The 27,723-nt window shown below is 48.0% G+C and overlaps 2 protein-coding genes across 4 annotated transcripts; one reads left to right on the forward strand and one right to left on the reverse strand.

The window, feature by feature from the left end:
• Positions 1-158: 158 nt before the first annotated feature.
• LOC118079972 (transitional endoplasmic reticulum ATPase) lies at positions 159-18,506 on the forward strand. 2 transcript variants are annotated; one of them, XM_035104820.2, is made up of 18 exons: positions 159-337; positions 3,059-3,170; positions 5,126-5,298; positions 5,662-5,804; positions 7,160-7,290; positions 7,774-7,905; positions 8,801-8,903; positions 9,229-9,362; positions 10,534-10,669; positions 11,032-11,144; positions 12,016-12,180; positions 12,882-13,004; positions 13,141-13,353; positions 14,223-14,401; positions 15,984-16,113; positions 16,330-16,488; positions 16,708-16,859; positions 17,726-18,506. In XM_035104820.2, the coding sequence occupies exons 1-18, from the start codon at positions 318-320 to the stop codon at positions 17,829-17,831; spliced, it is 2,424 nt and encodes an 807-aa protein (XP_034960711.1). In that variant the 5' UTR covers positions 159-317; the 3' UTR covers positions 17,832-18,506. The 2 variants fall into 2 exon arrangements, with proteins under 2 accessions (XP_034960711.1, XP_034960712.1); XM_035104821.2 differs by lacking the exon at positions 3,059-3,170 and having other exon boundaries at positions 160-337.
• On the reverse strand, positions 18,467-27,401 carry PTGER1 (prostaglandin E receptor 1). Of its 2 annotated transcripts, none has more exons than XM_035104823.2 (3): positions 27,235-27,401; positions 21,625-22,480; positions 18,467-20,804 (listed from the first exon to the last, which is right to left on the reverse strand). In XM_035104823.2, the coding sequence occupies exons 2-3, from the start codon at positions 22,450-22,452 to the stop codon at positions 20,520-20,522; spliced, it is 1,113 nt and encodes a 370-aa protein (XP_034960714.2). In that variant the 5' UTR covers positions 22,453-22,480; positions 27,235-27,401; the 3' UTR covers positions 18,467-20,519. The 2 variants fall into 2 exon arrangements, with proteins under 2 accessions (XP_034960714.2, XP_034960715.2); XM_035104824.2 differs by having other exon boundaries at positions 27,276-27,385.
• Between the last annotated feature and the right edge of the window lie 322 nt (positions 27,402-27,723).

Raw genomic sequence — 27,723 nt, forward strand, 5'->3', positions numbered from 1 at the left:
AACAACAACGCCTGGCTGTTTATCTCCGCGGAGGCCCCGGCGGGGAGGCGGGCAGCAGCCTCCTTCGCTTGGGCAACTCCTGGCAGGGCCGTGCGGAGAGAGAGGGCGGGCCAGGCAGGCAGGCAGGCAGCAAGCGGGGCGGGGGGCAGAGCTGGGCGGCTTTCCAAGTGTCGTGAGCGAGGCAGGCGAGGAGGGAAGCAGGGCACTCGGGCAGTGGGGAGCAGGGGGACGCGAAGCAGCCGAGGCCTTGCAGCGGAGGACGAGAGCGGCACGCCAGGCCGGGGGAAGCCCCAGGAAGGGCCTGCAGAGCAGCCAGCATGCCCGCCTCCGGAGGGGAGTAAGTTCGCCTCGCGTGGCACCCAACTTCTCCTCGCGCCTCCCGCTCTCCTCCGCCGAGAGGACAGCGCGCGGCGAAGGGGCGGCTCGGCTTCGGCACGGCACTCCTCCCAATGCGGCGGCGGCGGCGGGGGGGGTCCCACCTCTGGCCCGAGCGGGGCAGGGCTCAGGGGGAGGCAGCCTCTCCTTGGGCCTCGCACTTGGAGGAAACTTCCCCCCAAGTTCGGAGCTCGCTCGCTCGCTCGCTTGCTCGAGCAGGTGCCGAGGGCCTTGGGTGTGTTTGTTTTGGTGTTGCTAATGCCTCTCTCTCGCTCCTCTCGTGTCGTGTGAATTGCGGGGTCCTCCGTCCCCGAAGCCTGGCAGAAGCTGGCCCTTCTCTCTTCTCGTATTTCCCAAGTTGGTTGTTTTGGGAGGCCGGACTAGGGGGCAGCTGATGTTTATATCCGACAATGATCGCACCACATGGGCATGGCGGGACGGGGAGGGGAGGGGAGCGTTGCTAGGATATTTTTAGGTAGTGGAATCCGACCGCGACGCGAGGCTGGAGGGAAAACATGACCCCCCCTCCCCCTTCCGGGCCCTGCCTAGGTATTTGCGTTTCTGCTCTGTCCTGTCTGTCGCAACAAAGAGTCTGGGGTGCGGCACCTTACAGGCCTAGGGTTGCCATAGTTCAAAAAGTACAATTGCTGACACCAGCAGATTTGTTGTTGAGCTTTCGTTAGGAAGACCCTAAAATTGTTGAGCTATTTGGGGGGAACCTCCCCCCAAAATAGTGATTTTTTTTAAAAAAAGCTTTTGTAGCAGTTTCCACCGTTTTTACCGCTGCGTTGCAATACACCTGGGTTTTCCCTGACATTTAGCCAAAATTCCCCCCCCACACACACACACCATTTTTACATCCGAAAATCAGGGCAAGTCAGAAATTTTCTTGACATATGGCAAGCCTATTTTGGGGGGTGAGAGAGCTCACTTTGTCAGATGCATCGCTTAGAGGATTTTTGTCCGGATGCTCGTGGTGCAATAAATAGAGGACACAAAATTCGGGTTGGTTTTGCTGCATCAGACTCAGTAACTGCTATACCACCCCCACTACCCCGAATTTGTTGCAAAGGATTCAGATGTCTTTCCTTCAGATAGCTAATTTCTCCAGCCTTCAGGCCACCTATCCAAATACAGCTTCCAGTGCAATAAATAAGTGTTTCGTTTTGTGTCATGCCTACAATATCAGCAACAAGGATGTCATTTAGGGAGGGAAGCTCAGTTTTCTTCCCCAACAATTTCAGGGTACCTTTATTTATTGATTATTTATCAGCTCCATCTGGTAGGCAGGCTGAGACCCTACCTGCCTGCAGACTGTCTTGCCAGAGTGGTACATGCTCTAGTTATCTCCCGCTTGGACTACTGCAATGCGCTCTATGTGGGGCTACCTTTGAAGGTGACCCGGAAACTACAACTAATCCAGAATGCGGCAGCTAGACTGGTGACTGGGAGCTGCCGCCGAGACCACATAACACCGGTCTTGAAAGATCTATACATTGGCTCCCAGTACGTTTCCGAGCACAGTTCAAAGTGTTGGTGCTGACCTTTAAAGTCCTAAATGGCCTCGCCTCGGTCCAGTATACCGGTACCTGAAGGAGCGTCTCCACCCCCATCGTTCTGCCCGGACACTGAGGTCCGGTACCGAGGGCCTTCTGGCGGTTCCCTCGTTGCGAGAAGCCAAGTTGCAGGGAACCAGGCAGAGGGCCTTCTTGGTGGTGGTGCCCACCCTGTGGAACGCCCTCCCATCAGATGTCAAAGAGAAAAACAGCTACCAGATTTTTAGAAGACACCTGAAGGCATCCCTGTTTAGGGAGGCTTTTAATGTTTAATTGATTATTTTATTTCATTTTTCTGTTGGAAGCCGCCCAGAGTGGCTGCGGAAACCCAGCCAGATGGGCGGGGTATAAATAATAAATTGTTATTATTATTTTATTTAAAATAATTGTCAACTGTTATTCTTCAGGAACAACTATATATTTATTATTAGATATAAAAAGTATCCACAATAAATGATCTTAAAATAATATTGTTTTGATGTTTTTTGTATTTATTTTAATAATCCCATCTGGTATGTATCCAAGACCGGGCCTTTGAAGTTTGCTGTGACACGTGACTTGAAAGAGCACACCTTCTTTTTAACAAGGGATGTGGCTCTCCAGCTGTTGTGCAACTGTATCTCCCACCATCCCTGATTATTGGCCACACTGCTTGGGGTTGATGACAGTTGAAGTCCCAACAACTTCTAGATCCATTTGAGTCTGACTGAAGGCCTGGTTTTCAGGGTGAAAACAACCTTGGTCACCCTGATTGATGACTTATCAGGAGAGAGGGAGAACTGCAACCCTGATGCTAGAAAAAAAGCTAGTAGCACACAGCCTGGGTTTCTGGTAGAAACAGAAACCTGCAAATGGCCATGTTTCTCGGTGGATGTGGAGCTGCATTCCTGAACCTGATGCCCTGCACATGTTTTCGACTTCAACTCCTATCAACCCAAGAGGGGCTGATGGGAGCTGCACCCCAAAACATGGATTGCATCAAAGGCTGGTGTAAAGTGACTACTGTATCTTCCTGCAATATTTATGATGAAACCCCTACGCATTGTAGTCGTCCTCTCTTCTCTGAAACTTACTTCTACGTGAGCATCCACACGCCTGAGAGACCTCTTTGATGTTCTGTCCTGTAGCCCCAAGGGAGAGGATTATTCCACAGCCATCCTGCGTCAGAAGCATCGTCCCAACCGCCTCATTGTAGATGAAGCGGCCAATGAAGACAACAGCATTGTGAGCCTGTCTCAGGTAAATCTACTGCTCACCTTTCCTGCCCATAGTGTCCTTTGTCCCACATTCCACAGTCAATTTAGCTGTCGTCACTGCTGCTTCAATCTAGACCAGGGGTTCCCAACAAAATTTTCTCGAGGACCCCTTATCGAGCCGCTATTGTGACAAGGACCCCCATTAATTCCTAATCCTAAAATTAAAAAGTGGTTTTATTTATTTTTTCAGTTGTTTTCCTATTTTCTTTATCCTTCTTGGGGGGGGGGCGTTGGTGTGGTGGTGGCTGTGGTGGCGGCGGTGTGATGGCCGTCTGGGGGTCGGGGGTTTCCCTCTGGAGGGGGGGAGGTTTCTACCCTTTCACCTGGGTTGAAGGTGGTGGTGGGGCCCTCTCTTCCCTGTCGTCCCCTCTTCTTTTCTCCTCCTCTGGGGGTGGCTGTATTTGCGGCGGTAGCAGCGCCAGCGCCAGCAGGTTCGGTGCGGCCTTTGTTCTTCGGGTCCCCACGAGGCTCCCCGTGTGGCGCGCAGGAGCTGCGAGATCGGGGGCCTTCGCTTGGGGGGGCTCCTTCCCCCTCTTGGGCAGCTAGGGGTGATGGCGACTGCAGTCGCGAGGCAGGCCCCCCAGGATCGTTGCGCGGTGGGAGGTCTCGGGCCACAGAGCTCCGCTCGGCCGTAGGCCGGGCGCCCTCGTCTTCGGCCCGGCGGGCCTGCAGGAGGCCTCAGCGGCTCCTCGCTCCGCCGGACGTTTCCGACGCCCACGTGGTCGCCGCGGAGTCCGCGGTCTGGAAGGCGGTTTCGGGCCTCTAGGCCCAGGGGTTCCGCCGAGTCTCCGGCCGGGCGCACTCAGCCTCGGTCCGGTGGAGTCGCCGGGAGGCCTTCAGCGGCTCCCCGGTTGATCCACCGGGCTCGCTTGGCGCCCACGGTTCCGGCGGGCCAGAGGATTGGCATCTAATAGCATCTTGAGGACCCCTCTGGCATAGCTCGCGGACCCCTGGGGGTCCCCGGACCACCTGTTGGGAACCACTGATCTAGACCATTGCCTTCTGCTCCACAGCTAGTCTGGCCAGTCTATTTTCTCAAATCCTGCACCCAGTGAATATAATGGGCCATCCCTCCCCTTTCTTTTTAGCTCACAAACTAAATTTATGGGGAAACTATTAAATATGTCAAGCCACTCTGTGTTTGTCTAACTCTTTGGGAAGAAGGGCAAGATATAAAATGCCAAATAACCAGTGGTAGTTTGGGGTTGGGTCATGTGTGTGTATTTATTTTTTTGTTATAACTGTTAATTCTTTGGTTGTGTTAACTGATTTTAACCCATAAGATAAAGAAATATTGCTTATGTCCATTAGACTAAAAAATGATTGCTTGTCTGCCTTTCCTAATCTATAGCTGAGAACTGCATGCATACATCTTGTGTCACAAACATGATGTGATTTGAATATTATCATGAAGAGCACACAGAGACGGTTGAGAAATATACATAAGCAACCCATGTATGCAGAATTATGCCAAGGCTGATGTGAGCACATGGTTTGAATTCAAACATATCTTAGATTTGCCAATATGCAACAGATTTGCCAATATGCAACAGATTTGCCAATATGCAACATCTGTTTGATGTTTTATTCTTTCTTTTTTTTAGTCTGTTGGGAGCTGCCCAGAGTGGCTGGGGAAACCCAGCTGGATGGGCAGGGTATGTATAAATAAATAAATACTAAAAAAAAAAGCACCCCATAGACTTGATTTTCTCCAGAAAGATGGGCAATAACGCACACAATGGATATGCAAAAGTATACAATTTCTGTTCTCACACTGCCTTACAAAACACACATTGCAAATACACCCCACACACCCCACCTGCACAAACAGATGCACCACATCTGACCCCGCGAGAACCACATCATGAAAACACACACAGCTACATGTCATCTAGTGGAAAGTGACCTTGCCTCAGTCCCGTTCTTGGTTCACCGCAGGCCAAGATGGAAGAGCTGCACTTGTTCCGGGGGGACACGGTGCTGCTGAAGGGGAAGAAGCGCCGGGAGACGGTCTGCATCGTCCTCACGGATGACTCCTGCCCGAACGAGAAGATCCGCATGAACCGCGTCACCCGCAACAACCTCCGTGTGCGCCTCGGAGACGTGGTCAGGTGAGGCCTGTCCGAATGGAACTAGTGGCAGGAAGAAAGCATAGGACAGTCAGCAAAAGCTCATAGTGGGGCTATTTTAAGCTTTTGGAGGGAAACCACCCTTGTTATTGGTAATTTGCATGTGCACATTCATCTATATGTATACTTATTTGAAGTTGTCCAGCATGGAATCTGTTAAATTGGAATCTATTAAAATGGGGGACAATGCTAGAGCTTGGGAACGGCTGCTGTGTTGCACACCCAGTATGTTGCATACCCAATAGATTCAGCTTGTTCCTGAAGAATGTGTGTGTGCATGTGTGTGTGCATGTGTGTGCGCGCTCTGCTACATTACAGAAGCTAGCTGAGCCTTCCCTTGTCTAGTGTGCAGGCTTGTCCGGATGTGAAGTACGGAAAGCGGATTCATGTCCTGCCCATTGACGACACCATTGCAGGCTTGACTGGGAACATCTTTGAAGTTTACCTCAAACCCTATTTCCTCGAGGCCTATCGACCTGTGCACAAAGGTGAGGAGGGGCAGCACTAGGCCTGCCATAAGGAACAAGGCTAAATGGGAGGGAGGCAGTGCTGGAGAGAGGGGCCTTCGACTTGGAGGAGAAGGGTGCTGCAATGAAGACAGCATCAACACCCAGCATGGTGGGGTAAATGCCAGGTTCCATGGGTCCCAGAGACCCCACCATAGCTGATGTTGAGCTCTCTTTGCGCTCTTGCCCTCTCTCACAATTTCATTATTGCTGTAAGATAAAGTGCTGGGCTAAGTAGCCGAAGCCAATGCTACCTTGGTGATTAATAATAATAATAATAATAATAATAATAATAATTTATTTGTATCCGAGCCATCCGGCTGGGTTTCCCCAGCCACTCTGGGCAGCTTCCAACAAAGATTAAAACACTTTAAAATGTCACACATTAAAAACTTCCCTAAACAGGGCTGCCTTCAGATGTTTTCTAAATGTCAGGTAGTTTTTAAATCTCTTTGACATCTGATGGGAGGGCGTTCCACGCCACTACTGAGAAGGCCCTCTGCCTGGTTCCCTGTACCTTTGCTTCTCGCAACGAGGGAACCGCCAGAAGGCCCTCGGTGCTGGACCTCAGTGCCCGGGCAGAATGATGGGGGTGGAGATGCTCCTTCAGGTATACTGGGCCGATTTATTGTCTTTTATTTATTACTACCCTTATATCCCACTTTCCCTCCATGCAGCTCTAGGTGGCACCCATAGTTTGCTCCCTCCTCATTTTATCTTCAAAACAACCCTACAGGGTAGGCTAGGCTGAGAGAGAGTGAGTGGCCCAACTTCTCCCAGTGAGCTTTGTGGCTGAGTGGGGATTTGAACCCCGGTCTCCCAGGTCCTAGTCTAGGACTTTAGCTGCTGCACCACACTCACCTCCTCCACACTTCTGGGCCCCGCCCTTGGCACCTGCTACTTCAGGAGTGGAGCCTAGAGGCATTGGCGATAATAAAGATTGTGGCTGCTGCAGCTGCCTCACCCAAAGCTTCTCTTTACAGCACCAAGCTGAGGGAGACCTGGCCAGTTGGACTAGTGCCACTGCCCATCCCTTCTGCCCCTGGCAGGGAGGTGCTGGGGAGAGGAGCTTCTGGAGGGCACTATGCCAAGGGCTCTATCTAACTTGGCACTGGTTCTGCTTTTAAGCACCGGGGAGATTGTTTTCTCAGTCTGAAACTGGGTTTGGCAATCCCACTGGGATTTATATCCCCAATTCTCTTGTTTACTTGCAGGTGTTGCCTTTTCCTATTTTGCCCCAGAACTGTCACATCCCAGCCTTTATTGTGGGTCCTCAGGTTAGCATACCAAATTCGAAACCTTTGGATCTAGCAAGGTGCTTCCTCTTGTCTCCCCAGGTGACATTTTCCTTGTGAGAGGCGGGATGAGGGCTGTGGAGTTCAAGGTTGTTGAGGTTGACCCCAGCCCCCACTGCATCGTGGCTCCTGACACCATCATCCACTGCGAGGGGGAGCCCATCAAGCGAGAGGTGTGTAAGGGCTCAAGAGATGCACCTCAGGGATGGGAGAGCAAGCAGCTGGACTATGGTTGGGTGATTATTACTAGAAGCCATTCAAGCCATCTGGATAGTGAGGCACAGGATTTTGAGGGTGGGATCTGCCCTACAAAATTGGCACTGTCCAGTTTGTTTGGCACATGCAAATAACTGTGGTCCTCAGTAAAAAAAATATTTTAAAAATAATAATTCTGCAGAAGATGCACCTCAGCAAAACTGAAGAGAGGCGTAAGGGAAGCCTTCTGACCTCTTAATGTTGTTGGACTGATTCCTCCTATCACTTCCAATGGCCAATGGTTGAGGGTGACAACAACATCTGGCAGGGCCCACAGAAGAGTTAAGGCACAGATCCTGCTTCCTCAGTTTACTCAGCATGTTAACTATGTCACATAACCTTTGTGGGACAGGGTGCTCTGTTGTTGAGATAATTTCCTGTTCACCCCTCCACTCTGTCAGGACGAAGAGGAAAGCCTCAATGATGTCGGCTACGATGACATTGGGGGCTGCCGTAAACAGTTGGCTCAGATCAAGGAGATGGTGGAGCTGCCCCTGAGACACCCAGGGCTCTTCAAAGCTATTGGTGTGAAGGTACAGCAGGGGAAGTGGGAAGGCCAGGGCGTAATAGCTTCCAGAGGACCATTCTTCACTGTTGTTCATGAAACGTATTACAACAGGGGAAGCCGATGTTGTGCCCTCTAGGAACTGGAGACTTCAACTCCCTGAGCATTGCCCATGCTGGCTGGGACGGTGGGAGTTGAAGTTCACAACACCATACTAGCTATCCCTGTATTGCAACATTCTTCCATAGGTTGCGTGGATGAGTATTCCTTCTGTTTTGTTCCCACCACCTTTCTCTCTAAGCAGAATTTTCTGTGTCATTAATACTTCCACTCCTAAAATAAGCAAGAACACACTTCCTGCCTCCCACATCTTGGCTTCATTGGCCAAAGCATTTTTTCTGGCCCATTGACCTCTCACCAGGGACAGCCTGAGACATTTTGGCACCATGGGGGGGGGTGGCTCATGAGGCTCTGCAAGGGCTTCCCTTCAAGGGAAAGTCCTTGTGAAGCCTCACCAGGTGTGCGGGCTTAGCTGGGACGCAACACTCTGCAAGGGCTTAGCTGGGACGCAACACTGTGCACTGGAACGCCTCCCTCTCGACGAGACTCTTAGCAAGCGGGGACATCCCACAAGGCTTTGCTGCTGTTCTGTTTCCGCCCCTAGGGGTAGGGGAGACCAGCAAGCAACACACTGCCGCTCTCCTGCCACAGAAGCCTCCTTTACATGGTTTGTGGCAGGAGCAGTGTGGCAAGGCAGGGTGTCTGTGAGGGCACCACCCTCACCGCTTCCATCGCCTGAGGCGACTGCTTCACCCCGCCTCATGGGTGGGCCAGCTCTGCCTCTGTCACTGTTGGAGAACCTAATTATTTTGCACAGACTCTCCTTATAGGACTCCTCTGCCTTCCCTCCTTTCTTTCCCTAGCCTCCACGAGGGATTCTTCTTTATGGTCCCCCTGGCACTGGGAAAACACTTGTTGCCCGTGCTGTTGCAAATGAAACTGGAGCCTTCTTCTTCCTTATCAATGGTGAGAAATACTGTGTGACATGGAGGGAGGGAAGTTGTGGGGGGGATCTTAGCAAAACCTATCCCTCCATTCTTCATCCATTGAGCACAACCACTCTAATCCTTCTTGCCACCCAGAAATAGATGATGGTTGTGATTGAAGTGAAGCCAGTGTACAGGAGACATATAAACTCTGGGCTGTGACCAAAGCAGGCACAGCAGAACTGGCAATAGTAATTTTGGTGCCATGCCATTTCATTCTCCAATTGTCCTCTACAGCTACTCTGAAATATAGAAGAGGCTGTTTCACAATCTAAGACTAAGTATTGTCTCCTGTTCTTCTACAGGCCCAGAGATCATGAGCAAACTGGCTGGGGAATCGGAGAGCAACTTACGCAAAGCCTTTGAAGAGGCAGAGAAGAATGCTCCAGCCATTATCTTTATTGATGAGCTGGATGCCATTGCTCCTAAGAGGGAGAAGGTGAGAGATGGCATTACTGGGAGCAGAGAGTAAAATTATCCTACTTTGCCCAAAGACAGCTGTCTGTTCAAGCTGGGATCCTTCTATGACTGGCTGCTCCCATCTCAGATGTGTTGGGAAGGTATCCTCAATGCAATAAACTGCCTCCAGAAATGTCAAAAGCAACTATATCTCACCATTAGGTGAAATATTAGTTTAAACAAAGTCTGTGTGTTTTCCCTCAACACACACACATATGCGGAGAGAGAGAGAAAGAGAGAGGCTGAATTTAGCCAGATGTATGCTGGTCTTTCCCCAGTTGTATTACTTGGGAAATGCTGGTGTGTGATATTCTTTGGGGCTGTTGATAGCATTGGCACATTGTGTAAAGCTGTTCAGCATGAAATGAGAGAGAAGATGGCAGAATGGAATAAACCCAGTTCTGGATGTGCTTAATGCTGTGATGGAACAGAAATCATTAAGTTTTGTACCAGGAACAGTGACTCTCTCCCAGCCTGACACTAGCAGGAGTCATGCTGAGAGAGCCTAGTTCCATTCCCATCACAGTTATCCTCAACTTGGCAGTAAGTCTGTGTAATGCAGAATACTGCAATCCTTTCTTGGCATTATACTGCTGGTGGAGGAAAAGATGCTGCCAAATATCTTCCCCCTTCCTCTTGCTTCTCAGAATGCTGCAAAATCCTATCCTATGGATGCAAGTACAAGAGAGGTGATGCTGCAAGGGATGCACCCCTAACTTTTGCCCTGTTATGGTGCTCACCTTGGGCCCCTCCTCTAGATGTTTGCTTATGGGGTGTTTATATGTCTTCCCTTTCATCATTCATCCCATACTTTTCAATGCATGTTACTTTCCAAACTGCAGAAAGCCCTTTTTAAAAATAAAGTGGATTTTTTTGGGCTAGGGCAATAAACTGCTCTAATCCACTCTAACTGCGCAAACTTGAAAATCCTGTGAGGTCTTGAATCTTTCCACAAAATCCTGATCATCTGGAGGTAGCCATACATTGCTGTACGTCTCTCCCAAGTTTGCTCTTGTGCACATCTACCACCACTAGGGGGTAGCTGTGTCATAAATTTTATGCCTAGGATGGATTTGTTTGACTTCTAAGCTAAGGTATGAGAGCCAGTTGTTGTTCCAGCGTTTCTGTCAACTTTGGTTTTCCCGTTTCAGACACATGGAGAAGTGGAACGCCGCATTGTGTCCCAGCTGCTCACACTCATGGATGGCCTGAAGCAGCGCTCACACGTGATAGTCATGGCGGCTACGAATCGGCCCAACAGCATCGATCCTGCACTGCGCCGGTTTGGTAGGAGACTGTCCTGCATTCTCACCCATCTGCCCTAGGGACTCTCCTCCTTCTCTTCCCTTGGTTGTGAGCCTTAAATCCATTGAGGAAAATACCAGAATCCCATTGTCACAAGTTGCTCCTAAAGATGCTGGCTCCTAAAGAGACAAGTTTCTAACTCTCTTGTTTAATCTATGGGGGCCTTAACCTTCCCAGATGCCAACCCATCTCCAAGGACACACCCTAACTATTTAGACCCACTTCCCATTCATTGTTCCCTCATCTGCAAGATATGATAGTTATGAGGATGAAAACAGCACACTCAAGGCTAAGGAGTGTTGTTTTTGGTAGTTCTGGGCTCAGCGCTCCTTTACCCTCTGCAGGGCGCTTTGACCGAGAAATTGACATTGGGATCCCAGATTCTGTGGGAAGGCTGGAAATCCTGCAGATACACACCAAGAACATGAAACTGGCAGACGATGTGGACCTGGAGAAGGTGAGGAACAGGCAATGGAGGCCTATGGGGAGGCAGGGTGGATCCAAGGGACACTCGGAGATGCATGGGCTCTTTAGAGCTTGGTAAGGGCTGCATTAGGCAGGAACACTTATCTCTTGATTTCTGCTACATGTACTAATGAGCTGTCACAGGTCACAAACAATAGGTGGAACACTCCATCTCATCTCAAGCCATGCCTTTCAAGGGTGCCGCTTCCCATACTGACCAAGAGGTTCAACATCAAGTGATGCACCTCATATGTGACCCAGGTTGGGTGGGAGGATGGGGGTTAAGAGCCATGGCCCTAGGTGCAAAGATGTGATGCACATGAATTATAGTAGCTCTCAGGTTCTGAGGTACGTAGGTACTAGTGGATAACAGGGGATGCAGGAAACCTAAGGAGACAGCAGCATGCTTTGGGGATTGCCTGTGTGTGCTTGTCAGGGCGTGCTTATCCTTGCTCAGAGCCTGGGTATGAAGAGTAGAATGACAGTTCCAGAAAGTAGCCTGTATAGAATGCAGGGTGCTCTACATTTGCCTTAGGTCAACTGACCTAACTAACAATTCCATTTGCCCCACTGCTTTCCCCTGGGGAAACCTGCAGTTTAGCGCTGAAATGGAGTAAACGGCAAATGTGTTTTCCGCAGATTGGCGCTTGTTCAGTGCTAAAAGAGCAAATTTGCCAGCAGTCTATTGTTTGGGACAGCTGATTACACCTCTAGCTACAATGAAAGGCTCTTTGCATCATTGGGAGAGGCTCACTTTCCTTAGAAGCTGCTTCAGGAACCCTGGGCACCTGTCCCTTAAGGAACTGTCCTAGGGAATGACACCCCATGGAAAGTCCCCTCCAACACACAGTTTGTGGTTACAGGTGGCCAACGAAACGCATGGGCACGTGGGTGCTGACCTGGCAGCTCTGTGTTCTGAGGCAGCGCTCCAAGCCATCCGCAAGAAGATGAGCGTCATTGACCTGGAGGACGACACGATCGATGCTGACATCCTCAATTCCATGGCTGTCACTATGGATGACTTCCAGGTGGGCCAGCTCTTTGCAATCCAGTAGCAAGAGCTCTTAAGCTGAATATATATAATATAGCTGTCACCCCTGTTCACTTTGTTCGCCAACCCCAGTGGCCCTACCAAACCCACTGCCCCCTTGCTAACCCCCCTCCCTTTATACCCCCAGTCTCTCTGTTGATCCTACTGTTGCTGCTGTCGCTTGAGACAGGAGGAAAAAGCCAGCGTTGAAAATGTGGGCTTCTTTCTTGTGCTTTCTTCAGTTGCAGTGGGTTGTGTGCGTGTGTGTGTGTGGGGGGAGAGAGAGAGAGAGAGAGAGAGAGAGAGAGAGAGAGAGAGAGAGAGAGAGAGAGCTTCTTTCTCCACTTTGTCCTCTCCCCCACTTCTCTCCATCACTGCTGGTATGCTGGGAAGCCAGAAAAGGAAGATGGCACTTAAAAAGGCAGGCTTTTTTTTCTCCTGTCTTCCACAATGCAGAGTGACATAGACCTCCCCTTTTCCACTGTGCCTTCCTGCCTTTGTGCAGCTCTGGTTCCCTCCTCCTCACTGGCTTTGGTCGCCCACATACTTGCTCACTTGCCTGCCCTCCTGCGTGGCCAAAGTGCCCTGGTGTTCCTGGATTGCTCTTTGAGGATTCTATGGGAAGCAAGGAAGGAAGCTGCTGCCTTTGTCCAGGGAGGCACAGGACTTCAATGCTTCATGCTCTCTTCTGCTTTGTAGTGGGCCCTTGGACAGAGCAACCCATCAGCCCTTCGCGAGACTGTAGTGGAGGTTCCACAGGTCTGCTGGGAAGATATTGGAGGCCTGCAGGAAGTCAAGCGTGAACTACAAGAGCTGGTGCAGGTCAGTAGCAGCATGGTGTGGTTTGGTTGTGCTGCTTCAAAACTGGTACAGCAGAAGAGTGTCCTGACTACATGGTCAGTAAGGGGAACAGTCCCAGTTCTCTAACACACACCCCATGCCCTCTCACCCTCAACAGTTCCCAGTGGAGTATCCCGACAAGTTCCTGAAATTTGGAATGACGCCATCACGAGGTGTGCTTTTCTATGGACCTCCTGGCTGTGGCAAGACCCTCCTGGCCAAGGCCATTGCGAACGAGTGCCAGGCCAATTTTATCTCCATCAAGGGGCCTGAACTGCTCACCATGTGGTTCGGAGAAAGTGAGGCCAACGTCCGTGATGTTTTTGACAAGGTACAAAGTGGATGCAGGGTGGGACAGATGAACACTCTCCTCACTTGAAAGCAGGTGGGCTCTGAAACTAGATAGCTTTCAGCTTCAGATAAAGGCATTTCTCTCTTACCAGGCCTTTGAGAAACAGCAGCAAGCCATTTTTTTTTTGTTGTTAAATGAATGGGGATGTATACGGAATTCTAAATGCAGTATTCTATACCTCTGTAAGTAGTTTTTGGATTGTTTTATGTATCTTAGTTGCAGCTGGTCCTGAGGCCATGTAACAAAGCGCAGGATATACATTTTATGGCTGAATGAATAAGTAAATAAGCAATGAGAGGGCAGGAACTGGAGGTTCCAACTACTTTCCAGTAGCCCATATGAAGAACCAAAAGCAAAGGAGATTGTAACAAACCTCCATACTTCATTATCATTTTTAAAAATGGCAGAGGAAATTAGGGCACTGATTCCAGAGTCTTTGTTATTGTTAAGGGAGGCCCCTGGAGGTATGTTCAATAAAGTTTTGCCTATCAGTCTTCCACAGGGAGCAGATATCTATACAGTATAGTCTTTGTGGAATACTGTTTCTCTGCTGCATTCTTATTGGCAGCCTGAAGATCTGCCCACTAAGCACCTAGCGTTAACTAGGTCTTTCCTAACATATTACTTGGGAACCACTGAGCTAAGAGCCTCCAGTTCTTCATTGCCATTAGGTGTGGGTGGCTACCATCCAGTTCACCTTCTTCACCCTATAAATAGGGACAGGCAGCTAGTGTACCCACTGCTGGGGATGCACTACACAGGGTAGACGCAGAGCCTTTGAGCTCTAGATGCAACCCTGGCCAGTCCCATCTCTTCTCCATCTCACACTGGTACCTTGCATCCCCCAGGCCAGGCAGGCTGCTCCCTGCATCCTCTTCTTTGATGAGCTGGACTCCATTGCCAAGTCCCGTGGTGGCGGTGCAGGAGACGGCGGAGGTGCAGCGGACCGTGTCATCAACCAGATCCTCACAGAGATGGATGGCATGACCAACAAGAAGACAGTTTTCATCATAGGTGCCACCAACAGGTAAAGAGGGTGGGGAAGGGAGGATACAGTTAGGTGGTCAAGTTGTGCATAAGAACTGTGCTGGGGTCTCCTCTCAAAGAAGGCTGCTCTGTTGACGTATGATCAACACCAGACTGTTTGTCCCAGTGAAAACCAGCCACTTGGCCCCCAGAGTCTATTCCGTTTTACCCTCATTGGGGTGGAATGCAAGGAGGCCTTTTTTGGAAAAGAGTTAAATCAGAACCAGGTCATTAGAGGTGAGTCCTTAGGGCAGTGGGGAGGGACCTCTTGACTGGATCTCGATATCAATGCTTCCAAATGCAGACTGCAGTTATATCTCCAAGCACACAGCCTTCCTCAGGCCATGCCACCACCTGATGACGCTCCAAGTAGTGTCTCTGTCTCTCACTAAGGAATGAGAGGGAGGCTTCATTTCCCTGCTTCATGCTGAGAAAGGGAACACTCTTCTCAGGTTGGCATGAGAGGTATTCACTTAAACTGTTGTTTCATGATTCGCTGATGGCAGGGACATGTGGCTTGAAGTTTTGTGTAGCCTCTACTCACTCAAGCTTCATTTTATTTTTCACCCAAGTCAGACATATTCTCTTTATCACTTCCTCTTATCATTTTCCTTATCTCTTCCACTTTTCTGCCTTTGTGCTCAGGTTTGTTTTTAGTATTTTGCCTGCCCTTATGTCAATTCACCCTTCCACACAGGCTGCAAGAGTTAATCCTACACTCCTTTTACCCTCATCCTCAACACCCCAGAGAGTGTACCTGGCATAAACTGGAGGTTAGAAAGGCATGGAAAACGTAAATTCAGAGGATGGAGACCTGTAGAAAACCCAGCGGTCTTTTGTCTTGTTCCATCCAGCTTCACTAGGTGAGGAGAATGGGTCCCACCAGTGCCCAGTAGATCAAAGCCTACATAGTCATAGCTTATGAAGCTCAACATTTCCCCACTCATTTACAGATCATGGCACATTCCAATAGGCCATCAATCAGCAGCCCTTTTCACTAACGCTAGCAATGTTACATCCTTTATGTGTACATTTGCCAGGCATGGAAAGTTAGAGCTCCATGCATCTGTGGAAGCAGCCTTTGGGAGGAGGATTCTTCAGAATGTTCTGCCTCACAGCTTCCCTTCATGCAAAGTTACACTGCCTTCCTTGCTAATTCTTCTTATCTGTCACTACTATAGAATCTGCTCCTTTGCTTTAAGCTTGGTCACCAATGAAACTAAGAGCTTGAGTGAGGAGAGTCATGTGTCACTGCCTTGGGGGAAACCAAGAAACACAGTTCTCTAAGGGGATGGCTCTCTATTCCCCGTTCACCATAGTGAATCCACATTCCTTTTTCAGCACACAGCAGGGAAGCTAAGCAAGGAAACCTTTAACAAGAGTGATGGTTGGTATGCAGACCCTGACTGCCTTGCTCCAAAGGAATGTGTATATCTGGGTGAAAAATATTGCCTTTCTCTACCTTGACACCTGTGAGTGGATTCCCTAGTCCATGCTATTGCTGAGCTGAAATGTGGAGTGCCTTATCTAGGGTGAAGCAGCCGATATACCTTGAATATATTCTCTGTCTCTTTGGCCTCCAGACCAGACATCATTGACCCGGCCATCCTTCGTCCAGGACGCTTGGATCAGCTCATCTACATCCCCTTGCCCGATGACAAGTCTCGCATAGCTATTCTCCAAGCCAACTTGCGAAAGTCACCTATCGCTAAGGTCAGTGAAAGCCAGGACTGAACACGGGAGGGAAGGCGAAACAGCATGGGAAGTAGATCATAGAAATGGGGATAGGATTCTGAGACCACATCCTGGTCTCCACAACCACTGTCTTCCAATAGAGGAGGGTGTATTGCACGAAAGATGTTTCTCTTCTTCAAACAGGGAATGTTAGCAGGACCTTTCCAGTAAGCCCATGTTATCTTTCTCCAACAGGATGTGGACTTGAATTACTTGGCCAAGATCACACATGGCTTCTCAGGTGCTGACCTCACTGAAATATGCCAGCGTGCCTGCAAACTGGCCATCCGTGAGGCCATCGAGATGGAGATCAAGGCAGAACGGGAGCGTCAGCGTGATAAATGTGCCGCCATGGTATGGGTAGCGAGATTTCCCCACACCCCAGCAGCGCCAGGCAGGATTCCTTCCATTGCCTCATGCCCTGCTCTTCCCCTCAGTAACATGTTCTGCATAGTATTCTGGGAACTTTATGGCCACCTCCCATTGTGGGGCCACAGATTGTATTGATATCACAGGGTTTGGAGCTTGTAAGGATGCAGCTTGACAACATCCCCCCCCGCCCTTTTGTGATAGGATGACGATTATGACCCTGTGCCAGAGATCCGACGCGATCACTTTGAGGAAGCAATGCGCTTTGCACGCCGCTCTGTCAGTGATAATGACATACGCAAGTATGAGATGTTTGCCCAAACATTACAGCAAAGCCGTGGCTTTGGCAACTTCAGGTAATGTTGGAGAACCTTTTGCTTCCTCTGCCCCGAAGCTAGAGTTTCACTTCAGTGCAATGGACAGGGCCTGGGTGAGGAAATTGTCCTCACAGATGTTGTTTGACCAGAACTCCCATCATCCCTTGTCATTGGCCATTTTGGCTGGGATTAGTGGAGACTGAAGTCCAACAACATTCCTAGGTTCCCCTTTCCTAGGATAGGGGGAAATTTGTTCTTTTTAAAAAACAAGATACAGGAACCTCAGCTTGACTCTACTGTGTAGCTTGCCTCTCTACTGTCTAGCTTGACTCTGCTAACTTTTGTAAGTTGCTTTGGGTTGCCCTGGGCAGGATAAAGTGACTAACAAATTAAATAATAACAGTACTATCAAGATTCCAAGGGTTGCATTCCATTATCCCAAGCAACTAATAACAATTTTTATTGTTATTAAATGTATGACCCAGTGAGGGCTCTCAAGTTAGTTTAGGATGTTAAATTCCATATACAAGGGTACCATTCAAAATAAGTGCAATAGAATTAAACACACACACATACTAGCTAAAATAAACAAAAGACCATTCAAAAACAGCATTGCCCTGACCCAGCTATGGAGATCCACAGGCTTGTGTGCAGGTGGTACCTGCAGACCCTGAATCACAGGTATAAATTAGATGTGCATTCAGATGCACATTAGAACTAGCACCTGAGTGAGGATACAGTCCCTCCATATTGCATTACTTTAAACGGGACGGGTTTTTATGTGCATTGGGATGTGCATAACACCTTGTTTATGTAGAGTACAACCAGATCAGTGCCCACATCCATAAAACAGAATAACCCAACTTTCTCTTGCATGGAACCAAGGCCATTCTTTATCTCCATAGGTTTCCATCTGGAAAGCAGAGCGCCAGTGGAGAGGGAAACAGTGGAAGCAGCAGTGGCCAAGGAAGCCTGTTCCAAGAGGAGGGTGATGATGATCTTTACAACTGATTGTGCAGGAAATGCCTCCTTTTTGTTGGCATCATTCGCCCTGCATTCTCATAGTTATTGTGCTCTTTAATGTAAGGTCTGGTGCTTGAGCCCCAACTCCTACCCTCATCCTTGTATGTGGACTCTGAGCTACCAGAGGCAAACTCCTCGTCCCTGATTTGGGGGCCAGGTGCCTCTTTCAATGTTTGTGCCTGTCTCGGCCACTACCAGGAACCTCATGGCACCGACAGCCCTTGTGTTTGTTTGCTGTCAAATGCAATACCCATGGAAGTCACCAGGGGGCAGCAAAAGCCTAAGCAGCTGCTGGATCAGAGGCAAAGGTCCATCTAGTCCTGCATTCTGTTTCCACCATGCAGCCAGATGCCTCACAGGGTGGTGTAGCAGCAGAGTGTAAAGCTGCCCACTTATCCCTTGACCTCATCTCAAACTGTCCCAAGCTGGTGCCTGCTCCTTGTAGTATATGTATTGATGGCTCCCACTTTTTTAGAAACCCACTTTAGAAACCAGGGAACAGGAGAAGCCGACCCAGCCTGCTCCCATTAGTCCTTTCTTATTCCACAGCAAAGACAGCTTTTGAAGCCTGCAGTTATGCATGAAGCCAATGAACTCCAGTTTGTGATACCAGTTGGCAGAGATTTCTGGATGTCTTAATAAACTGAAAGTGCATGACCCTTACACTGGGAGGAATTTTATAAAAGCCTGAAGTGTAATGTCTTGTGTGTGCTGACTTCACATCTGCAGGGGCTGGGATGGTTTGGGGAAGCAAGCTCCAGATTTGAACTGGCAGGGCATGTTGGAGAGAGAGAGAGAGACCTATGATTCTGCTACTAATTCCCATTTATGCTGGGATAATGTTAAACTTTCCCTTCTCCTGTTGTGCACATTTGCCAGATTTCAGTCAGGTTTCCAGAGGCCCAATCACACATGCCCCACAGTCATCAACTAGTTCTAGGAGGCGGCAACAACAGGCAGAGCAGAGAAATCACAGAGCAGGAAAAGAGTAAACACACTCTGAGATAAATGGAGAACTCTGCCTACCAGATTAGTAGGGCTGACAGAGGCAGCTGACAGCAGGAATGCTGGGATTTAGTCAGTGGCATGAAGACAATCAAGTGCAATAGGACAGAATGCTCCACAAAAATACTTTATTGTAGAATGGTCAGCGCCAATCAACCAGAGCCAAACAGGCCAGAGCACCAGCATGCAGTAGCCTAGATCCCCTGCCTGCATGATCCCTGCAGAACAAGCTGCTCAGGATTTTCCCAGTGTCCCCTGAAAGTCCCTGGAGGGCCATTATCCTAAGTCCAGAGCATAACAGCAGCTGGAGGTACCCCACTTATGGTCTGTTGGTTAGTCCCACCCACCTCTCCAGTATAGTACCGGTAGATTACACTGCAGGGCCCTTGGCAGCCTTCCACCTAATTGGAATTCATGGTAAGCCAGACAGGCTTCCTGTTGCAGATCTACCTGGTGCTCAGCCAACTCTTTCCTGTCTTTGGAAGTAGCTCACATATAAGTGCTTAGTTCCAGGAGGAGCTTCCTCGTTTCCCATTGAGGGTGGGAAGCATGTGGAAGAGCTTTTGGTTATCACATTTCCAGCCCTCTCACCCCATTGAGCATCCCCATTTGCCCACAGGGGGTCCCTGGAATGACCAAGTTTATATCTAAATTAAATGCTGTCCTGAGTCATCATTAGCCCTGTGCCTAGCTCTGCTCTCCTGTTTTAGGAAAGGACATTATGCAGTGATTTTTTTTTCTTGGACAGATATGCTGCTGCCTCTGAGGAAGGGCGCCGATTTATGTATGTGTTCCTTTGCACAGCACTGAACTGCAGCAGCCTCTAGAGTGGGATGTGGAAAGAACATTGTGGGCCCAGAGAGTCCAGGTCACCGCAGATTAAACATAATGCTGTATATCATCTGCAGCTGGATAGTAAAATGCCTAAACCAAATTATCCAAGAAAGGTCTCCCCCTTCCCCCAAAGAAGTTGTCTCCTTGCCTAGTAAAGAATCCACAAGCAAACTTTATGCCCCTGAGAGGTTATCATTTAAATATGGAGGGGGGGCATACATGGATGCCTTTGTGCTCTGAAGCACTGACAACTCACCACTTTGGACTATAACACTAATAACAAGTCAAGGTTTCCATTCATACTATATAGCTTGTACCAAGAAAGTGTTGGGTACACTCAGAATGCACTTAATCATGGCTTTCCTCCCTGTCATCAACAAAATTACCAGAACATATGAAGCTGTTTTATACTGAGTCAGACCACTGGTTCATCTAGCCTTGAGTACTGGAAACTCCTGGATCTGAGCCACAATTCTTCAGCCCTGCAGAACGGGTGGTGCCAGGAATTGAACCCAGGACACTCTGTAAACACTGCTGTGGGGCACACACACAAACACACACCCCGCCAAGAAAAGATGATCACAATTCCTTAACAAATCTCCAAAAAAAGATCCAGTGTCCCTTGTCCACCATAAAGTCCCAACTAGTGGGGAAATGGTCCAGCAGCATGGTCTTCTCCACAATCTTGAATCCCATCGCTCTTTTGGCCGAGAGGGTAAGCTGAGAATGCCATATCGGCTCCTTGCATACAGCACTACCATCCAAGGGCCCTGGATGCTGGTTGAATCCCAGGGGAGATAATTCTGCAAACAACGGAGAATGTGCAAAACGTGCTCCTTAGGGGGTCTTCAGAGTAGAGGTTCTCCTGCTTGCTCCCGCCAGCCCTATACTGCGCTCAGAGCTTTGGAAGGAGCTGGCTTCCCAGCGGTCAAAGCGGACTCCCTTGAAATAAGGGCGCCGAATAACTAGAGCAAGGAGTTTGCGTAGGACAGCACGCCGAAGCAGGATATATACCCAGGGGTCTAGGATCTGGTTCCAGGAGGCTAGTCGCACACCCAGGAATAGCAGCTCCTTATAATTAAGGTCTCCATGGGAGTTGGTCACTGACAAGATGACAAAGACCTGGGAACAGAAAGAGGCAACAATAGCAGTTATGAGGACAGTAATTCTGCTGCGGCTTTGTATCTTACTCCCTGGCCTTAGTGATCCTAACAAAAATTGGAAACAGAGAAATAGGAACTATGCACACACCAGACTCTCAGTACAGTCATTGCACCGTCCTCACTCAACATGCCTAAATTTGTTCCCTGATAAGAGCTTCCCAGTCTCCATGGACTCATTAAGGGGACGGCTGCTTAGTTTGCTGCCTGGACTTTAAGAGAAGAAAGGACCTACCAAATCTGCTTCATGGAGGCCCATGTACCATAATAGTTTGATTAGCTGATGCTTTGGCCTCCTGGTGGTATTGTCCTCCAAAAATATTCCAATTATAATTCTCCCCAGGAGATCAGAGTCACATTACTTCAGTGCAAACATCAGTGCCGTTAGAACTTTGGTGAAGGGCCATAGCTTTAGATGTGAAAGGTTCCAAGCTCAACCTCTGCTATCTTCAAATAGGGCTGGAAAAGTCCCCTGTCCAAAATGCCACTGCCATGCAGTTTGGGCAAACTGAATCCCATTCCTCATCAAGGTGCTGCAGCCCCCCCCCCAGCAAGATTCTATCCACCCATGCTGGAGACTTCACCGATGCTCACCAGCACATGAATGTCCTGCTTTCGTTCTATTGCTACTACTCCTCCCTCCCAGCTGCCTCTTAGACATTCCAGCATTTAAGAACCTAATGGTCCATCTAGAACAGCATCCTGTTCTCACAACGACAAGTTGGATGCAAAAGCAGGGCTATGATTTTCACTAATCTTCCCTCCCATCCCACCCCACTCACCAGTAAGGGGCTCCAGCAGATGCAGGAAACCACCATGATCCCCACCAGCTGCACAACCATCTCAATGTCATGGGCTTTGGCCCGCCGGTGCCCACACTTGCGCTGACTGCGGAGCCGGGCCCGCACCAGGTTGAGTCCACTGAAGGTGTTGCAGAAGAGGGAGGCCACCAGCGAGGCCAAGCCCAGTGTGGAAAAGAGCAGGGCAAAGCCCACGTCAGGCCAAGCTTCTGCCTCTCGCACCTTGATGAAACACCAGGTGCCTGGGGCCTGGACGACATAGCTCCCGAAGCTGCAGAGAGGCAGCAGAGCAATGGCGAGGGCAGTGCCCCACAGTCCAAGCAAGGAAAGTTTAGTCCGGCCCGGCGTCACCAAGGAAGCATGCAACAAAGGACGAGTGATGCCCACACAGCGCTCCACTGCCATGATGCAGCCCAGGAAGAGCGGGCACAGTCCAAAGAATACCATTGAGGCTCCAAAGAACTGGCAGAGCGATTTGGAAGGGTCCATCATTTCCCAATTGCTCTGTGTGGCATAGAGACGCAGCACGAAGGAGCCTGGAATGACGTGGCCTGCGAGGTCCGTGATAACCAGGCTGCTAGCGTACAGCAGAAAGGTGGCCTTGGAGCGACGCCGGAAGCGGGTGTAAGACTGCACCAGGATAGCCAAAGCCACCACATTGGAGACAGCACCCAAGGTCATGGAGAAAATGGGGGCGGCAGGTGAAGATGCCCTTGCAGAGCTCTGGATCTTTGTGGGCTCTGTGCAGCATGAGGAGTGGTTCATAGGTGAAGCCTGTGAAGCATTGGGAGCGTGGATGCTGGACATCATGTCAATGGCTACCTCCAGGTGCAGGCATCTGCAAGGGGAAAAGAAGTGTCAGAAACTAACCTGAGGAGGTTCTTTAAAGGTAAGAAGTCTCCCTAAAAACATTTGTTTAGGGAACCCAGCACATCTCCCTAAAAAATTCTCCTTTGCCATGGATTCTGCTCTGGAGCAGAGGGAAGAAGCATGCCTGAGGAGGTTGAAAGTGCACTTCCTGCCCACCAGAATCTTCCGTTGGGAGCTACAAATCCAGCAGATGAGAACTGCTGCTCCTTCCCAGTAATTACTTTTCTGACTACGGTATCAAACTGATTCTCCTTAAATCCTCTTTTGTCTTGCCATATAATCTGATGGATTTTCCCTGACTTTCCACCTTCCCGTTCCTCGTGTTTCATGTCCTCAAATTTGCTAGGAAATGCTGGACAGAACTATGTGCATTTTAGATGCTTTAATTAAATGGTGATGGTGGTGGTGATAAGGAGGGAGCCTGGGGGAGGGAGAGACCTTGAAAGACCTCAGCAACTGAAAGTCAAGGTGCTGCTCCTACAATGCTGAGGAACTAGAGCACTTGGCCTTTTCGTAAAGGAATACACTTGGTTGGTCCTTCCCCCAGCAGTTTGGGATCAGGGATTGTAAAGAATGGAGATCCACACATGAGAGAGAAATTGGGGGATACTAATTGGGAGAATTATAATACTGTATCTCATTTTAACAGTAACATTTTTCGAAATGTCATTTAAAGTTACTGTTTCTCCCACCATATTTTTGCCAGTTAAGAAATATAAATGGAGTGCTAGTTAGTTTGTTACATTATCATTTTACATGTAGACATGTTTAGCTTAATATAACAAACACAAAGCCTGCAACACATGCTTTATCAAGTTTTTGGATTGTACATCATCACAAAATTAAACTAAAAAGCAAAACATGATGAGGACAAGTTGGGTCTGTTCTTGGGAACTGGCATCTATTCTCTCAATGGTTATCAGGTCTCGAACTTTCTGAAAACAAAACAGAAAAGCCTGTAATTTGTAAGTAGGAATCCAGGGTGGAAACCTGGGGACTGCAGGCCAGTTAATTTAATGTCTGCCCTGGGTAAACTGGTAGAAAGTATTATTAAAGTACAGTAACCAAGCACATAGAAGAACAAGCCTTGTTGAAACAGAGCCAGTATGGCTTCTGCAAATGCAAGTCCTGTCTCATAAACCTATTAGAATTCTTTGAGAGTTTCAGCAAGCATAGTGTGCTTGGACTTTCAAAAAGCTATCATCAAAGACTCCTGAGAAAGTTTGGCAGTCATGGCATCAGAAGAGAGTTCCACTTCTTGAACAGGAATTAGTTAAGTAGCATAAAGCAGAGAATAGGAATAAACAGGCCGTTCTCCCACTGGAGGTATGTAGAAAGTGGAGTCCCCCAAGGACCTGTGTTTTTTAACCTGGTCATGAATGATCTAGAGGTAGGGGTGAACAGTGAGGTGGCTGATTATATTAAATTGTCCAGAGTAATTAAAAACAAAAAGAGATCACGAATACCTCCCAAAAGACCTATACAAATGCAGTGAATGGGTGGTAAAGTAGCAAATGCAATTCAATGGAAACAAGCGTAAAGTGATGAATGTTGGGACAAAAAAACAAACAAACTTTATTTCTTGTATACGTTCATGGGGTTTGCAGCATTACTGACTGTCCAGGAATGACACCTTGGTCTCATAATATATAGCTCAATTAAAATGTCAACCCGGTGTGTAGCAGCAGTGAAAATGGCAAATTCCATGTTAGGAATCAATAAGAAAGGAAAGGGAAAATGTTAGGGATCAATAGGAAAGGAAAATAAAACTGCTGACATCATAATGTCGTTATACAAATCTATGGTGCAACAGCATTTGGAATGCTGTGTACAGTTCTGTTCACTTCACCTCAAAAAGGATATTGTAGAGTTGGAAAAGGTTCACAGAAAGGCAACCAAAGTAATCAAACTCCCCTATGAGGAAAGGTTGTGGTGTTTGGGATTTCTTAGTTTAGGGGGAAAGCAAGTAAGAGATGACATGGTAGACATTTTATAGCATTACAGTATGCATGACATGGATGCATAATTTATCCTTCTCTCATAACACAAGAACTTGTGGACATTCAATAAAGCTGAACGTTGGAAGATTCAGAACAGGTAAAAGAAAGTGCTGATTCCTGCAGGAGGCAGTGATGGTCACCAACTTGGAGCATTAAACTATTTAATAAGGGATAAGTCTATACTGTATATGGTTACTAGCCACAATGGAGGCTATGCTCTGCCTTCATGTACCATGGATACAGATGACAGAGGCATTATGCTTCTGAATACCGGTTGCTGGAAACCACAGGAGGGGAGAGTGTTTTGTGTTCAGATGCTGTTTGCTGATTTCTCACAGGCATCTGATTGGTCACTGTGAGAACAGGATGATGGATACCGGTAAGGTGGACCAGATTGGCCTGATACAGCAGGGCACTTCTGATGTTATATAACAGTCTTAAAATGAGGTGTCTCTCGGTGTGTGTATGTAACTGAAAATAAGTTTATCACCTAGCACAGCATTCAGTTGAACTTACTCATAAGTAAGTATGTTTAGGATTGCACACCAACTGCAGACTTCAAGTCTTCAACAGAAGTGCTTTCTCTTTGACTCCCTTCTCACCATTTACATCTAGCCTGAGAAAAAATTACTGGGAACTAGAAAGCTTGCTCATTTTTTGTGATACTTTAGTTGGTCCTAATAAAAGTATTGTGCAGCTGTGGATTTTGGATATTTTCCTAATAGTTCAACACACCTACCCAACATTTGCATACGGTCTGAAAGAGAAACATGCTTTTCTTATGATGGATGGGGTGTAGCATTTTAAAATAATATACTAGTACCAGAAGCAAGTTTTATTATTAAGCTATAACCATCATTGCCACTTACAGCAGAGGTGTGTGTGTGTGTGTGTGTGTGTGTGTGTTTAAATCAAGAGCTCTCTGTAGTAATCATATGTAGCATAACTGAATCACTATGCTTTGTTTTTGTTTTATTCCTATTGTCTGGCTCAACTAACCTAGGGCTATATTTAGAACCGGATGATTGAGTGAGTCATAACTTCTAATATACTATAGCTCCCATTTGTCTCTGTGAATGAGAAACCGCATCCAGAGAGGTACACTTACTGAGCGATTGTCTTGCTTACTCCTCCCTTAACATCCTTTAACTGCCCAGTAGTATTAGCAGGAGGGTAATGTTAGTAAAAGAGAGGTGATTTATTAATTCTTTCAATAAACATTTGAGGGACACAATCACAATCAGGGGGAAAATGAGTTCTACATTTACTACATTAGAAGTAGTTAATTAATGTGGGGTATACAGTATTAGGTATCTAAAGAAGTGTGCATGCACACGGAAGCTCATACCAATAACATACTTAGTTGGTCTCTAAGGTGCTACTGGAAGGAATTTTTTTATTTTGTTTTGAATATTAGGGCTGTAAAGTTTGATTAATTGGTTAATCAGTTAGAAGACTATATCATTAGCTAAAAAGCTGTCCTGGATTAATCAGACAGTGGATATTGATGGTTCCATATTTAGTCATGCTATTAGTCATGACAAAAATGTTCCACTGTTTTCAATGGGTCGATTCTGAACATGACTGAGTTTGACTCCATCCCACGATATCTAATATAAGCTGATAAGTGTCTCTGTAAAAGAGGCATTCAACCTTTTCTTTCAGAAGGCTGGTAGAGAAAGGAATGCCCCTTCTAAATTGATGACTGTCATCCAAAGTGTGCACATTATCTGAAAACTGAGGATGCATCTTGCTTCAGAAATACTGCTTTTCGCTATGTGCAACTTATGCAAATTTAATCAATCAACTAAGAGCCATATAAATAATCATCTATGATCATATACAGTAGTCAATATGTGGTACCAGGATCCTGGTACCCTTTATCTAATGCAAACACTCCGCTTTGAAACACAGAAGAGAATCCAATAGTCCATTCATTTTCATCCCTTCCATGGTGGAGGATGAAGACCTCTTCCGCAGTGAGACAGGCCCTCTTCAGAGCCAGCTGCCTCCCAAGGCGCTATTGTCAGACGCAGGAGAGTAAGACCACCTCACCACACCCTTTTGCTCCGAAATCAATTAATTATTGAATACTAACTACCAGCATTCACAACTGTCTACAAGGGTTAGGATCCCCACTCCAAGCTCCCATCAGCAAGCATGCCAAACGGGTGAAAATCCCATCCTAAGTGTGACTATAACAGAGCAGTTTAAGCTGTGTTTACCGGGAAATAACAGACGCTCAGTTATTTTGTGTAGGCGCGCCAAGCTGTATTTGCCTCTGGTGCAAGATCCTTATTCACGATCGCGCTATTTTCCTTACCTCGAATAATTTGCCAGCTGCTGGTTGTTACTCCCATATTAATAGCCCTACTCCTTACGTCTAAATTTACACACAGAAGAAGTCGATAAAACTCCAACACACCCTGGTGCTTTCCGTAGCCGTTCTGGCTGTCAGTGCACCAGAGTGGTTATACATAGCGCAGCAAATCTGTGTTTAGAGATGTTGAGGGAGCCCCTTCTCAACACATCCGAATCCTCCAGAGATTCGCTTATCTTAAGTCGGGAGGGGACACGTGCAGTCCCAGATTTCAGCCCCTGATGGTCTTCAGCTTGCACACCTTCCCCTTGCCTCCCTTCCCTCTCCAGCTCTGCGCCCTCTTCCCGTCCCGTCGAAGTTGGCGGGATTGAGCAAGAGCTTGGAGCTTCGCAGGAGACTCACCTTCTTCAGGGCTGCGCGCTTCCGACGCGTCCGAGTCTCACCTTAGGTTGCGTCCGGAGACACGTAAGAGCCCGGCGCCGATGCTGCCCTGACTTGTTCAGTCCGAAGTACACTTCATTCGGCTCGCTTTTGCCTCGCCCTTCTCCGCTCATGTGCGAGTTTATAGGACGGGCACCGCCCTCTTCTGCCACTAGGGGACGCTATGAACTACTTCTGCTGCTGCTCCTCCTCCTCCGTCGCCTTCCAAAGAAGGATTTGTTCCGCACGAGCCGCCGCGCAAAACTCTCCTGCATGAAAAAAATATATATTATGTTTTGTAACTCTATACACAAGTTCACGATCATAAGAAATTGACAAACCCTCTATTGCTGATGCAGTATGAGACTCTCCTACTGCTCAACGTGCATGGAAAAGTTTGGAGGAGAGGAGGGAACCCGCTGTTTAAATACTTTTTAATCATCATCATTGTGAATAGAACTTACTGGCACA

This window comes from Zootoca vivipara, chromosome 2 (assembly GCF_963506605.1).
Source record: "Zootoca vivipara chromosome 2, rZooViv1.1, whole genome shotgun sequence".
Lineage (NCBI taxonomy): Eukaryota > Metazoa > Chordata > Lepidosauria > Squamata > Lacertidae > Zootoca > Zootoca vivipara.